General features: G+C 37.8%; 1 protein-coding gene across 3 annotated transcripts in view; it reads left to right on the top strand.

Moving 5' to 3' along the window:
* TGDS (TDP-glucose 4,6-dehydratase) overlaps nucleotides 1-14,658 on the top strand; it is a 32,972-nt gene extending 18,314 nt beyond the window's left edge. For all 3 annotated transcript variants that reach the window (XM_077812685.1, XM_077812669.1, XM_077812678.1), the window contains 7 exons: nucleotides 2,810-2,908; nucleotides 4,812-4,871; nucleotides 6,824-6,867; nucleotides 7,233-7,398; nucleotides 8,364-8,422; nucleotides 12,718-12,815; nucleotides 13,296-14,658. In XM_077812685.1, coding sequence (XP_077668811.1) covers nucleotides 2,810-2,908; nucleotides 4,812-4,871; nucleotides 6,824-6,867; nucleotides 7,233-7,398; nucleotides 8,364-8,422; nucleotides 12,718-12,815; nucleotides 13,296-13,396 — 627 coding nt within the window. In that variant the 3' untranslated portion in view covers nucleotides 13,397-14,658. The remainder of the gene's footprint in view (nucleotides 1-2,809; nucleotides 2,909-4,811; nucleotides 4,872-6,823; nucleotides 6,868-7,232; nucleotides 7,399-8,363; nucleotides 8,423-12,717; nucleotides 12,816-13,295) is intronic.
* The last annotated feature ends 549 nt before the right edge of the window (nucleotides 14,659-15,207 follow it).

The raw sequence follows: 15,207 nt of genomic DNA, 5'->3' as shown, positions 1-15,207 counted from the left end.
TTACCATTCAAGAAAGAGATCTTGGAGTCATTATGGATAGTTCTCTGAAAACATCACAGTGTGCAGAGGCAATCAAAAAAGCAAGCAGAATGCTGGGAATCATTAAGAAAGGGATAGATAATAAGACAGAAAATATCATATTGCTGCTATATAAATCCCTGGTACGCCCACATCTTGAATACTGCGTGCAGATGTGGTTGCCCCATTTCAAAAAAGATTTACTGGGATTGGAAAAGGTACAGAAAAGGACAACAAAAATGATTAGGGTATTGAACGGCATCCATATGAGGCGAGATTAATAAGACTGGGACTTTTCAGTTTGGAAAAGAGACGACTAAGGGGGGATATGATTGAGGTCTATACAATCATGAGTGGTATAGAGAAAGTAAATAAGGAAGTGTTATTTACTCCTACTCATAACACAAGAACGAAGGGGTCACCAAATGAAATTAATAGGCGGCAGGTTTAAAACAAAAGGAAGTAGTTTTTCCACACAACGCTCAGTCAATCTGTGGAACTCTTTGCCAGAGGATGTTGTGACGGCCAAAACTATAACAGGGTTAAAAAAAGAACTAGATAAGTTCATGAAGGATAGGTCCATCAATGGCTATTAGCCAGGATAGTCACGGATGGTGTCCCTGTTTGCCAGAAGCTAGGAATGAGCAACGGGATGGATCACTTGATGATTACCTGTTCTGTTCTCGGGGCACCTGGCATTGGTCAATGTCGGAAGACAGGATACTGGTCTAGATGGACCTTTGGTCTGACCCAGTATGGCCGCCGTTATGTTCTTGCACTAAAGAATTTTATATGGCCTACTTTGGATCTATATCCAGTTAACTAAGAGGTTCTCATCTCAGATCTACCAATTTGTAAGGTTACGCATCGTAGCAAATTAGTGATAAGAGAGTCTTTTTCAGTACCAATTGCTTCTAAATTGCAGCAGACCCCACTGGGATCACAGGGGTATGTTGCTCTAAAGAACTCATCCAGTCTGGGGTGTAGCTGTGTGTGGGTCTGGAGATTGCCTTCAAGAAAGTAGAGAGATTGGGTAGGAGGTTTTGTGCCATTGATCGTGTGGATTTTAAAGTTTTCCCACGATAAGTGGTGTGAATTTCATCACCATATCAGACAGAACCTCAGTCAGTTCCTTTACTAAGGCTATGTTTACACTGCACACTTTACAGGAGCGCAGCTGTGCCACAACAGCAGTGCCACTGTAAGGTACACAGTGTAGCCACTCTTTGTCCGCAGGAGAGCGCTCCACATCAGCAGTTTTCGTCTGTAAAACTATTGTCCATCGGGTGTGTTTTTTCACACCCCCGACCAACAAAAGTTTTACCGATGAAAGTGCAGTGTAGGCATAGCCTAAAATTTGGACATCTGAAGGTCTGTAGATTAATAAAATGCCAGTTGTAGGTTAAGTGGACTAGCTCTGTTGATTCTATTTTGAGTGAATTCTTCTTGCATCTGAGCCCACAAGGGAATAGAATGGCTACGATGCTTGTGGATTTGTTCTCCTTAGGCCTGTGTTGTTAGAGTAGCCTCAAGGGGTGAGGTGAACCGACACTGGGCCTGCAGTGTCAGCCAAATGTTTGTGATGCATAAAAGAGCAGGTGACTTTTTGATGAAAAGTTCATAGATAGTGAAGGATTAATTGACCACTGATGTGCTGATCACCATGAGGTGAAGGTCTCAGTGTTTCTGCTTTGGCCTCATGAGGTAGGTGGCTGGCTGCTGATTGCCCTGGGCTTGATGTAACTGTCTGGGGGAGTCCATTCAAAATACTGTTTGACTGGCAAAGAGGATTCAGATAATTTTTGACTAGAGAGAAGTGAATACTGATGAGTTGGCCTAGTAAGCCTTTGCAGTATGGTGGGAAGATATATTTGTTTTGTAGGGTTCAGGTTTTTGCTTATTGCCTTCTAGTATGTTAATAGAAAAGGAGGACTTGTGGCACCTTAGAGACTAACAAATTTATTTGAGCATAAGCTTTCATGAACTACAGCTCACTTCATCGGATGCATTCAGTTAATGTGATCTTCTTCATTACTTGTACACTAAATACATCAAGAATATTTCTTATGAAAAGGAGATTTTGACTTCAATGTGAATTTAAGGTAGAGTTCTAAAATAGCATTTTCTTGGCATCATCCATGATTTAAAAAAAAAAACTCGTACATCTTTATGGCTTGTAGCCGTGCCACCTGAGACAGACTGATCTTTTTAAACTAAGCAGAGTTGGACATGTGTTGTAAGTGGATGGGAGACATTTGAGGAACCAGCTGCTGCATGATGTGGTGTTGATCCAAGGCATCTGTTCTGCACTGAACTCTGTATGGGCTGATTCCATTGATGTCAATGGGATCTGCCCATGTGGAACTCTGGAGGATTGAGGTCTAAATAAGAATTGAATTAATGTCCCACCAGTGTTGAGGTATGAATAATGTTTATGGTGTTAAGGCACTTTTCTGGAGATACTGGTTTACACAAGACGGAAAACAGAGATCCTTATCCTTTGAGGCTCTTTCACAAAAGGTGAGGTATTTCTGAAAGTGTAAGAATGTTAGCCCTGCTGTTTTGGCCCATTTTCAGTATGGGCATTTATACTCTGCCTTAAATTTCTCCTTTGTTCTCAGCTGAATGATGTATTCTTCACTTCCAGTACTGTCAAACAACTACTGTATGTTTCCCCAGTTCTAGTAGAAATGGTCTGACCATAGCTTCAATATGAGGCTTTAAAACCATTGTAGGATTCTTTGGGGTGAAAGCTGTTATGTAATGAAAGTTATCATTCTTTTTATTTCAGGAATTTGATGAAGCTTCACCCAAACGACCAACAAATCCTTATGCCTCATCTAAAGCAGCTGCAGAATGCTTTGTTCAGTCTTACTGGGAAAGGTATCAGGTAAGCTTATTCAGGTTTCAGAAGCTATAAGGTTCATTGCAATAGCATCCCTTCCATATATGTCAAAGGAAAATGTCCCACAATGTGTAAACACTGTGTGTAGGAATGTAAGCCCACATTAGATCTGAATGAATTATAGTTTTAAATTGAGTTTGGATTTTGACATAAGTAATAGGCGTGAAGCACATGACCAAAAATAATGAGATTATGAGAAAGAGGGGTTGTTTGTTAAACTTATAGTGACCCTAGAAATATTTAAAGTTTGGGCTGAATACTAAAAATAAGGAAAACATGATAGATTGGATACTAGATGCAGTAAATGATTAGTTATGTAAGTTTGTTTAGAAAGACATGTGGAGTACAGTGGCTAGGGGAAAACACAGCAAAATAAGATAGGGAAACCCAGAAGAGAGCAAAGTGTAGCGCTAAACTGTTTCAGGTAACTTTCATTAAGGTCCAATAACCAGTAATGACATTATTTTTTTAGGAGTTCTTGGTACAGAAAAGCACTGACCCTTTTGGAATCATGCCATGATAGAAAGGTACCTTCTGGGCCTGAATCTGTTACATTTTGGCTATTGCTTATAATTGTGTCATTGCTAGGGGTATAGAATATAAGGAAGTATATGCTTACATTGATATTCCTGGGGGAATTCCATGCCAAAAAATAAAAAGTTCCGTGCACAATATTTTAAAATTCTGCATATTTTATTTGTCAAAATAACACAATATAATCACACCAGTTTCAATTATTTTTGGTCATTTATTTCAAAATGCCTGTCAGCAAATACGTCTGTAACAATACAGACAACAAAAAAGATTCAGGAAATGTTTTTTGACCAATATATTCCTTACTAGGCATATTAATACAGAACTCTGAGTAATAATTCATTTAAACTACAATACAGAATCGTATTTCCCACATCCCTCAGAAGCAGTGCAAAGGCTTGGGGGACTCAGGGGTAGCGGAGGAGCTGAGGGGGAGGGAAGTAAATTGCTGGGAAGGAGCCTGGGTGTGAACTTGGATAGATATTAAATAGGAGGGAGTTGTGTTGGGTATGGGTGGGAAAAATATGGAACCAGTTATTTGTGGGGGCGGAAAGGGATTGTTAGGGAGCTTGCTCCATGCAGACTGGCTGAGCCCTAGCCTCTCCCATTCAGTCAGGCACATCTGCCCCTTGCAAAGATTGTCTCTTTTTTCATTGTAATTGTAAACTTCTGAATTATCATCTTTCTTCTACCAGTCTATCAAAAATAACTCTAAATGCCCTAGTTTCTAAATTAGAGCTAAACGTAAAAGAAATCATATATTCCAAAGTAGGGGTGTGCAAAGTTACGGTAACCAAATTGCATTGTCTGCTCCCATGGGGAAAGCAACCTTCCATCTTCCCTTATTTATTTTTATTTGAAGCTTTAAATTGCTATGCAGATCCTGGTTTGTTTAAACATTTCAATTGTAAACTGTCTTGCTTCATTCTTCATCATATTTTTTTCAGGCCCTTTGAAGGTTCTTCATAAGTTTGTTGTCTTGGGATGGGGAAAACTCAGGAAAAGATGTCTGTTAGTGACAGTGAAACATTTCTTTTGAATAAGAAATGTCACATAAAGGCTCTTTATAGAGTCTACCGTAGACATGTTTGTAGTGTCCTCTAGACAGGAATGCAAATGAGAATGGGGATCAGAAACTTCTGTTGCTGACTGCATGTCTCCATCTCTAAACTGGAGGTACTTGTCTACTGGCAGGTGTGTCTTGGGGGTTCATTTATTCATAAAGTGCTTCCAGATATTTGGATAGGCACTACAAAATTGTGAATTGCTACTATTAATTGGTCGGTGAAGAAGCTAAGGCAGTTTGGGTCTACAGTCCTTAACAGATAATACTCATGTGCTTAATATTTTAAAGTTCCCAGTTGTTATCACACGAAGCAGCAATGTTTATGGACCACATCAGTATCCAGAAAAAGTAAGTAAGTTAGATGCTTGTTTCTATCTTAACTCTCTAATCCATTGTAAAAAGGTGGTTTAGATGTTTTACCACTGGTTTTTTTTTGGTTTTGGGGGGGTTTTCTTTTGTTTTTTTTGGTCAGAATATACTTACAATGTTTTCCAAAGAAAATAATTTGTATCGCAGGCAAAATGGGTCAAGCTCAATTAGCACCATCTGGCCTAGTCTGATACTAATAACCTACCAAACTAACTACCTAGAATAGATGACTCATGTTGGTTGATGTAGGGGAAAGCGGGAACTACATTTTTCCAATAAAGCATTTGCTAGAGTGTCTCATATACCTATTTGTAAAAAATTCTGACAATACTCAATGCTTCTAGATTTTCAGAGAATATTAGGGTGCCACAGGGATTGGTGTTAATTCCAGTCTTAATTAACAACTCCATTGATAATATGAAAGTGAAGTGAACAGTATGTTTTTTAAAAAATACCTCAGATATGAAAGAAGGTGGAGTTGCATCAGTAAAGACAAAAATAAGCCTAAAAAAGTCAGAAATCTGGTCAGAAATGAAATTGAAGTGGATTGCGTTTGTCTAGGTTTATCTTGTGGAAAGGAATAATTCAAAATAGATATTAAATAGGAGGGAGTTGTGTTTTGTATTGCTACTATCCAAACATGGGATACATGTGGGTGATAGTGGATAAATGACAATGAAAGTTAATGCACATTTTGATGAAGAAATGCAGCATTTTGCAAAGGCATATTTGTGCTATTTTTGTGAGGTTGTGCCTCTCTGCACTGCTTTTAGTTCTGACCATCTTGGAAAAATTTAGACAAATTGGAGGTAACTCATAGAAGAATAAAGAAAAAATATTTAGGGACTTAATGGACTGACTAATGAAGAGTCAAAATGAACTAAAATCTATAGCTGTTTATAGTTAGAAAAAAATAACTCCTGGAACAACCATTTTAAAGTTCTGTAGGAAGCTATATGTTTTTGATGAATACTTGGCCACAGCTGTATACCACGATTGCCAACTTAAGTACTTACAGGTAGCCTGGGACTCTTGCTCAAAAATTAGTATCTCAATCTTTCTATCTTTGTGCCGTGTTTGTGCTGTTTAGCTGGCAACTGTAGTAACCATTGTTTGTAGCTATTGATTTGTTACAGGTAGGTACCAGACCACCGGATTTTAACTCATGCTCACAGATGTTTGAGTAATTTTTTGCCTACATGTGGATGTTTGGGTGTGACAGCTCTTTGCAAGGTAGGCTCATACTTGCTCAAGTGGTTAGCCCCATTTGCCTTGATCCTGCAAATGCTTTCACATGTGCTTAACTTTATGCACTTGAGTAACCCCACAGATGTCCGTGGGACTCCTCATATGCATAAAGTTAAGCATATTCGTAGGATCAGGACCTCACTGGCTCCCTAAAGAGAGTAAGATTTAAAACTACTGATCCTGTGATCTCCAGTGATTTTTAGAGCAGAAGATTATGAATTCTAGTTCCCCATTCTGGTTATCTACTATTACACTGGTTTGTATCATAGAATCGGAGATCATATTTCCTGTCTCGAGTAAAATCCTTTGAACAGACTTCTGATATGTATATAAATGTTCACTTTGAACAAGAAAATAAATATGCATGTAACTTCCATGCCCAAGGAACTTTTAGCTTGGGTGTTAGGATGAATGTTGCAAGGCATGCATTCTCACAAATATGCTTTTAAAAAAACCCTAAACTTTTTTCTATTAAACAGCTTTTAAAATTCAAATGGATATATTAGGTCAGTTCTTCCATCTAACTTTCAATTTTGTTTTGCTCTGTTTTTAAATAGATCTTCTTTATGGGTGAAATCCTGGGCCCATTTACTTCAGTGAGGCCATGATTTCACCTTGCAAGTCCTTGTAGAGCTTCAGCTTTTTCTAAAATGAACAGACTTTATTTATTTATTGCTGTTTAGGTTATTCCAAAGTTTATATCTTTGTTGCATCAGAACAGGAAATGGTATGTAACTTGTTTTCTACAGTGTTTTTTTGGTTTGTGGCAGGGAGTATGTGGTGGAAAAGCTTTGGTTATAATTGTAATCAATGCAGTGTTCTTCATAAATTTAATGTTTTTAAAATTAGTCCCATTAGTAATCTGAGTATGTTCATAACTTACTTGCATTTTAGTTACATTGCAATCAGGAACCAAAAAAGGCTATTTTTAAAATTAACTCAAACAGAATCTTCTTTCAACCAAAAAGCATATTTGATTTTTAATAGTTTTATCCACTTAAAAACACACGTCTAAATGTTGATAGAATAACTGGATACTTCTGTTTTTAAAAGAATTTTTTATACCACACAGTATCTTTTTTTCCTGTTTAGCTGCGTTCATGGTTCTGGGCTTCAAAGAAGGAATTTTCTTTACGCCACTGATGTAGTAGAAGCATTCCTTACTGTTCTAAAGAAGGGGAAGCCAGGTGAAATTTATAACATTGGAACCAATTTTGAAATGTCCATTGTACAGCTTGCTAAAGAATTAATCCATCTAGTAAGTAAACAATGTAGACAGTTCAGAGTATTTGTGGTTTCTTTTCTTCTTAATGGTACACCTGCAATTGAACTGCAGAGGATTTGAATTACTTTGGGCTTATGTGAGTTTAATGTTCAAAGGGTAGGAAAGATGAGGTTTGACAGTCCCCTAGAGAGACAGAAGTGCCATAGATCCACAGAACAGGTAGCACAGGTATAGTGCACAAAACAGCTGTGCAAGCTACCCCACACTACAGACTTTTGTCATTCCTCCTGGGATCCTGACCTGGAAGAAATTATCTAGAAGTCTGAAGATAGCTCAGTCTCCATACTAATGCAATCTTCCTAGGTCTTGGGAGACCTGGGTTCAATTTCCTGTTATGCCATAAACTTCCTGTGTGACCTTGGGCATGTAATGTAGCCTCTTAGTGCTTCAATTCCTCATCTGTAAAATGGGATGTTGTGAGGATAAATACATTTAAAGACTTTGAAGGATTTTGAGATCTAGTGATGAAAAGTGCTGTATAAGAAATAGGTGGTGATATTATTATTGTTTCTCACTGTTGCAAGGCTTTTTTTTAAAGGGGGCAGCATTGAGAGCTCTCCACCTGCTTTTCATGCAGGCTAATGACCAGTCATCAATTGACAACTACTTCTTGATACTGTGTTTCATTTTGGTCAGGGAATGTGGAATTGCCATAAGTAAAATCTTGCTATAATTTAGAAATATACAAAAATCCAGTTATTAAACAAGTATTGGAAGGTATCTGGAGAAGAGTGGCCATTGGAATCACTATAAATGGTCAAAACTAGTTAACTTGCAATAATTTCACCAGCCACAGGTCATAAAATTTAAACGAAAAAGCATACAGAAATGGTGGTTCTTAATCCAGTGTTAAATTCAGACCTTAATATTGATTTATTTCTGTGCATTGTAACTAGGTTTGTAATATAGAAAACGATTTATTCTTTTCTGGTTGACAGATAAAAAAGACCAATTCAGAATCTGAAATGGAACATTGGGTGGATTATGTCAAAGACAGGTGAGGAATTGGTTAACAGTCTATTGGGGGATTTTTTATCTTAAAGATGTGTTCTATCTTTTTTTGTGTTGTACTTTCTTTGTACCACTGCGCAAAAAAACAAAAACAAAAAAAAATCTAATTATCTCCTTTTGTGACACTAGTCTGTTCCTGCATAGATCAGTGATGTCAGGCTCACCCTGAAGGGCATATTCCGTTTAGTCATAGGCCAAGGTGTGTGTGTACAGTGGTACTTCCTCCCCTTAATCCACAGAGGAATGCCTACTGTCAGTAGGAGATTTGCACAAAGATAAAGTGTAGAAATATGGCCTTTATGTCGTAACTAAACTGTCTTAATTTGTTTGTTCAGTACCTTGTTACATTCACCATCATGCAGGATGGAAGAAACTCTGACCTTTACAACCAGTCTTATTTCTGTCATTTGTTTAACTTCCTGTTTTTGTGTGCCGTCTCTGTTCTCCATCTGCATTTCCTTCCTTGAAGCAACTCCCAATTTCCCACCTTTCTGCAGGCTTCACTTGTGCCCCCATTCTCTATTCTGAAATGATCAATAATGGAATAGTTAATATCACCATTAACATGGCATCAACGGCTTTAGAATTGACACCCCCAGTGAGATTAGTATGGAGCAGGAGGGTCACACCTCTGAGCCATTGTTTCAGTTGATCTGCAGGCTCAGAAAGACTATCAGGTTAAGATTCTGTCATGGATATATTGCCCATGTCCTGTCTCTGACTTTTACTTAAAATACCCTGCAGGGCGGGGAGGACAACACACTGTCAGAGCGCTGCTGCGGCTTGCAGCTGCTCCAGCCCTGATGACCACTGCTGCTCCAGCTCCAGGGGGCCGGCAGCTGCTTTGACCGTCCAGGGGCCGGCCGCTGCTTCAGCCCTGCCCCAGAAGTCAGAGAGGTCCCAGAAAGTCATGGAATCTGTGACCTCTGGGATAGAATCTTATCCATAACTATCAGTTATTCTGTTCATATTTTGAAGGTTGTCTTGGCAGCTCGGAGGCCTTTAAATTTATTAACTTAAAAAGATTAAACCTTAGATTGTGGACAATCTGAATGTAATTACATGGGCTGCATAAATACGTCAGATGGGCCAAATGCAGCCCTTTGACTGTAATTTAGACTGATGGATGTCTCCAAGGCCAGAGGGGACCATTGTGATCATCTAGTGTGACCTGTATAACACAAGCCATAGAACTTCCCCAGAATAATTCCTAGAGCATTAAATACACAAGCTGTCATTGTGCTGTTGATAAGATCAAGAGACTTATGAACTTTAGAGATGGGAACACATGAGCCCTGAAGTGTTGAAGAAGAATAGGACATTGTCCTATGAAAACTAAGTTTTCTATAAAATATAAACCCTGCCTCACTTGCTGTGAACAAACATAAAGCAGGGAAATTGGAAAGACTAGCTCTGTAGGCTGCATCTTGGAAAATAATTATGGTGACAGTACTATAACATCTTAAAATGTAGCAGAAGACACTTTATATTCTATTTGATTTAAGTAACGGTTATTCAATGTCTGGAAGGTATGTGGTTGAGGAGACTAACAGACAAGACTTTTGTGTCTATGTGACAGAAATCACTACAGTTACTGGAACAGTGTTGAAAATAGTTTATCCATATTTCCACTGGCACCCAAACGGTTCAGCAGCATCTGTGTCTTATGTCAACTCCTGGAATGTAGCTATGGCTTACTGCCTAGGTGCATGAGCTCCTAGATGCAGTGATATAGCAGCTTTTCTCCTCAAGTAAGCAGCACTTTCGATAAAAGGTGCAATACATAAGTAGGATTCTCCTCATTCACTTTCCATCAGTGGATATTGGTACATTTAGGTTCCATGTATTGAGCAGCACTGAGCTCTCACTAATAGTGATGTTGCTGTTCTAGATTTCTAGAGTACTGCCATATCTTCAGAGCTTCAAACAAGGTGAATATTTGAAGCTTCCTAACAGCGTATTATTAGTATCTATTACTAATAATGTTTAGTATGGTTGTGCTGAAGAGCCAACTCCAAATGGACCCCCACTGTGCTACGCATTGTACAAAGGGTAGTATATGGTCCCAGTCCCAAAGAGCTTAAAATATAAATAGATAAAACAGACACAGAGTGCTAGAAGGGTAGAACACTTAAGCAGAAGAAACTGTGTGGTGACAGCAGACAATGACGAAATTCACCCTACTATTCTTAAGGAACTAGTTGAAGCAATCTCTGAATCATTAACTGTTGTCTTCAACAATTCATGGAGGATGAATGACCTCCCAGAGGACTATAAAAAAGTAAACATAGTACCTCTCTTCAAAAAGAGATAAAAACAGGACCTGGGGAATTATAGACCACTCAGCCTGATATCTGTAGAGATTCTGAAATAAATTATTAAATAATCAATTTGCTCAAACCTACAGAAAAATAAGGTGAAAATTAATAGCCAGCATGGATTTCTCGAGAACAAATGATGTCAAATCTAATTGCTTTCTTTCACAAGGTAACTGGTCTAGTGGTTGGGGGGGGTGGGAAGCAGTAGACATAATATATCTGGACTTTTTACATTATCCTACATGATATTCTTGTAAGCAAACTGGGGAAATGTGGTTTAGATGAAATTACTATAAGGTGAGTGCATAACTTGTTGAAAAACTACTCAAGAATATTTATCAGTGGTTTGCTGTCAAACTTGGAAGACCTATCCAGTGAGGTCTTGCAGGGGTCTGTTCAGGGTCCAGTACTATTGTTATTTTCATTAAAAACTTGGATGATGGAGTGAGGTAGTATGCTTGTAAAATTTGCAGATACCACCACCCTGGGAGAGGTTGCAAGCACTTTGGAGGACAGAATTAGGTTTCTTGAAACATTGGAGAATTGATCTGAAATCCACAAGATGAAATTCAATAAAGACAAGTGCAAAGTATTGCACTTAAGAAGGAAAAAAAAAATCTAACGCACAACTGCAAAATGGGGAATAACTGGCTAGGCAGTGGTCCTGCAGAAAAGAATCTGGAGGTTATAGTGAATTACAAATTGAATGAGTCATCAGTGTGGTGCTGTTGCAAAAAAGGCAAATATAATTCTGCAGTGTCTTAACAGGCATGTTATGTAAAACATGGAAAGTAATTATTCTGCCCTACCCAGCGCTGGTGAGGCTTCAGCTTTAAGAAGTGAATAAATTAGGGAGAGCCCAGAGAACAAAATAAGAGGTTGTTTGGAAAATATGACCTCTGAGGAAAGCTGAAATAATTGGGCCTGTTGACTCTCAAGGTGCAAAGGCTGAAGGTTTCAAATATGTAAAAGGCTATCATATCATTATGTGGTATCATAAAGAGCATGGTGATCACTTGTTCTTCATGTTCTCTGATGGTAAGACAAGAATTAATCAGTTCAGTTCAGAGAGATAGATAAGCATTAGAATGGGTTGCCTAGGGAGCTTGTGGTATCCCAGTTATTGGAGTTTTTTAGGAATGGGCTAGACAAATATCTTTAAGAATGGTCTGGGAGGTATATTTAGTCCTGTCTGAGCACAGCCAGATGGACTGATGACCTCTTGAGGTTTCTTCTGGACATAAATTTCCATGATCAAGTTAGTTCCATAACTTGGGGGACACACACACAGTTAGTTAGGTAGGAATAAGTTAAACGGAACGCAAAGGGAAGGAAACGGGGTGAAGGGAGAAAGAAAAGGTAGAGGAGAAGAGGGTAAGAGGGACAGATGTGGAGTGAAACTAAGGTGAAAAGACTTGGGGGTGGGGGAAGGGGAAGGAGAGGATCAAACAGCAAACCAGCAGCGGGCAGAGAAAGTCCAGTGAAAACTGTACAAGATTCTCCGAATGCCCAAAGGACCAGAGGTCTCAGCTTTGGGTGCTTCTGCCGCTATCAGCTGGAGTCTCTGGTAGCTTCTCTGCAGTTTTCTCCAAAGGCCACATGGGTTGGTGGGAAGCACCATCTGGGTTCTAAAGCCCTCCAGAGTGGGTGGATGGGTGGAAATATAAACACACTAACACAGTGGGGTTTAAGTTACTGTAGGGGCCGAACTCCTCATTTTTCTCCCTGGGCAGCTGCACATGATGAGTTTTGTGCATGATCACATGCATGATAGAAATGTTTTGAAAATGTGACAAAGTAGATCTGTTTGAATGGGGAAATCATTTTTAATTAAAGAATGCTCTACAGTGCCCTCAAGCACTCATATTAGGCAAAGTGCTGTACACTGAATTGTTTTGAAAAATATTGTACATGCTTTAACTGTATTTTTTTTAAACTTGTATTTTTGTATTTGTTTTTTAAGACCTACCAATGACCTAAGATATCCAATGAATTCAGAAAAAATGCACAACTTAGGATGGAAACCTAAAGTTCCGTGGAAGGAAGGAATAAAGAAAACAAGTATGCTACATTTAATATCTGTAACTCACTTAGGGGTGGTTATTTGGGAGTAAAGAAGTAGAGACTATTTTGGTTTTGAAATTTACTGTTATCTTAGGAGTAGCTAAAATTAGAACGCTGCCAAGCTTACTTCTTCAAACTAGCCAGTAGAACTAATTCCTCTTTAAGTAGCTTATGTTCCTATTAGTATTTTTTTAAAAAGAAACCCATTAAGTCACCTTAACATTATTAATATAATTTAAAAACAGGGGCAAAAATAAAGTAGACATTTTGATATGGTACAATAGTATCTTGGTTAAGGACTTCACTGAAGATTCCAAATACTATTAGCTATATATTTCACAAAATGCAATTTATGTATAACTATACTACTGCTGTGTTAGCTTCCTTGTGGTATCTGGAAAAGGGTACAAATATAACTGTCTGTTTCTCTGTTTAATTTGATCTATGTCTTAAATTCAACCTTCTCGTTTATGCTAGTTGAATGGTACAGAGACAATTTTCGCAACTGGAAGAATGCGGAGAAAGCTTTGGAACCCTTTCCTGTGAGAGAACTATTTGCACAGCTTGATGTACTATAGGGAGGAAGAGAGAACATAAAGGAAATTCATCCTTTCTCCTCGTGACCATGTCTTCTTTATAGAAACTTGCAGTCAAGTGACCAAGCTGAAGTCTTTTCATATTTCAAGATACATGGACAATTATGAATTCACAGTTGTATATAAGGAACAAAATGGGAAAGATTTTCAGAGCTTTTTAATACTTGATTTTATAGATGTAAATCTGTTAACATCAGTTTTCAGTGCAATATCTTTAAATTTTTATCGAAATTTATTTTAAATAACTATATGAAGGATTTTTATAACACTATACATTGATACGCTTGATTTTAAACCTGTTTTGTTCACTTTGATTAAGAAACATTTTGAATACAACTCTTGGTATTTTTGATGAAAATAAGTTATTGGTATGTTTAAGTTCAGAAATGTATCATATGTACTAGAGAGGTCATCACTTCTTATACTTGTTCCATCATGTTAGCTGCAAGATTATATTTTCTGTTCAGCTGTTTAAACATTAAGGAGCCAAATGTTCTATACTCTGCCAAAGGTATACAGAATCACAAAAGGTAGAGATGAGACCTAAATGGTTACAGTCTATTTCCCTGCCATTGCAGTATTGTTCTCTATAGATCACATTTCTAGAACATTGTCTGGTCTAATTTTAAATATCCTAAATAGTATGTATCACCTTTCTTGGGAAATTGTTCTCACCCTAATAGATCTTTCATGAAGCTTGTATTTAATTTCATTCCATTATCTGTCTCCATTATTTTCAAAGGATTTTGTCACTGTGATCATTATCCAGTTATTACCTCTTGTATTACCCCAAATAATTTTTCTCCTTCATGTTTACAATTGGAATGTTTGGAAAAACTTGAATGCGAAATTTGTTACAGTATTTCAAATGTTATAATGTCCTGTGATATGAAGAATATTTTTTGCCGGAGGAATAAAAGCTAAATAGTTTTTTGTCCCACTGAGTTGTGGGATGGTTTGCATTATCAGAGTTTAGATCATCATATCAATGAAACATTGCTTGTTAGTAAAACTTCCTTGTAAAATGTTTTTTTTGTTTGTTTTTTTTTAAGGGAGAAATATCCTGAATTTTCACAAAATTCTGTAGAAAACTATAATTATGGAAAAGCTGCTAATATGGATTTTTCAATGTTGATTTTTGAATATAAAGTGCTTGTCTAACTTCTTCCACTGAATGCATCCGATGAAGTGAGCTGTAGCTCACAAAAGCTTATGCTCAAATAAATTGGTCAGTCTCTAAGGTGCCACAAGTATTCCTTTTCTTTTTGTCTAACTTGATTATCTTCTGGTATGCGTGAGTTGATTCAATTTGTGCCTCTCTTGGTAAAAAGTTAAATGATGGCATTGTATATTAATTGAATCTTCCAGGGGCCTTGAAGAGTAGCCCTAAGTCGAGAACAAGACATTACCCTCTCTTGGAGATGACAAGGATGTGAATAAGTAGAGAGAGCATTAAATGGTCACCAGGGAAATTGTGTTTCATAAACTATTTTAATATAAGCTCATGCTTGTAACACTAAACACATAAGGAATGGAAAAAGCCAAGGTTTTTGTAGAGAACAAGATAGTGAGATAATATCTTTTATTTGACCAACTGCTGTTGGTGGAAGGGACAAGCTTTTGAGCTTCACAGAGTTATTCCTCTGGTCTAGAGAAGGTAACCACAGTGTCAGATCTAAATGCAAGGTGGGACATATTGTTAAGCATAAGGGTTTGCACGTTTTGTAGGAGACGACTTAAAATTAAGTAGGCAATGAATAGCTCTGCAGTCGTAGGATGATGGAACGTTAAGC

This window comes from Eretmochelys imbricata, chromosome 1, assembly GCF_965152235.1.
Source record: "Eretmochelys imbricata isolate rEreImb1 chromosome 1, rEreImb1.hap1, whole genome shotgun sequence".
Taxonomy (NCBI): domain Eukaryota; kingdom Metazoa; phylum Chordata; order Testudines; family Cheloniidae; genus Eretmochelys; species Eretmochelys imbricata.
The sequence above is the reverse complement of the archived record's forward strand: the minus strand, read 5'-3'. Positions and strand labels throughout refer to the sequence as shown.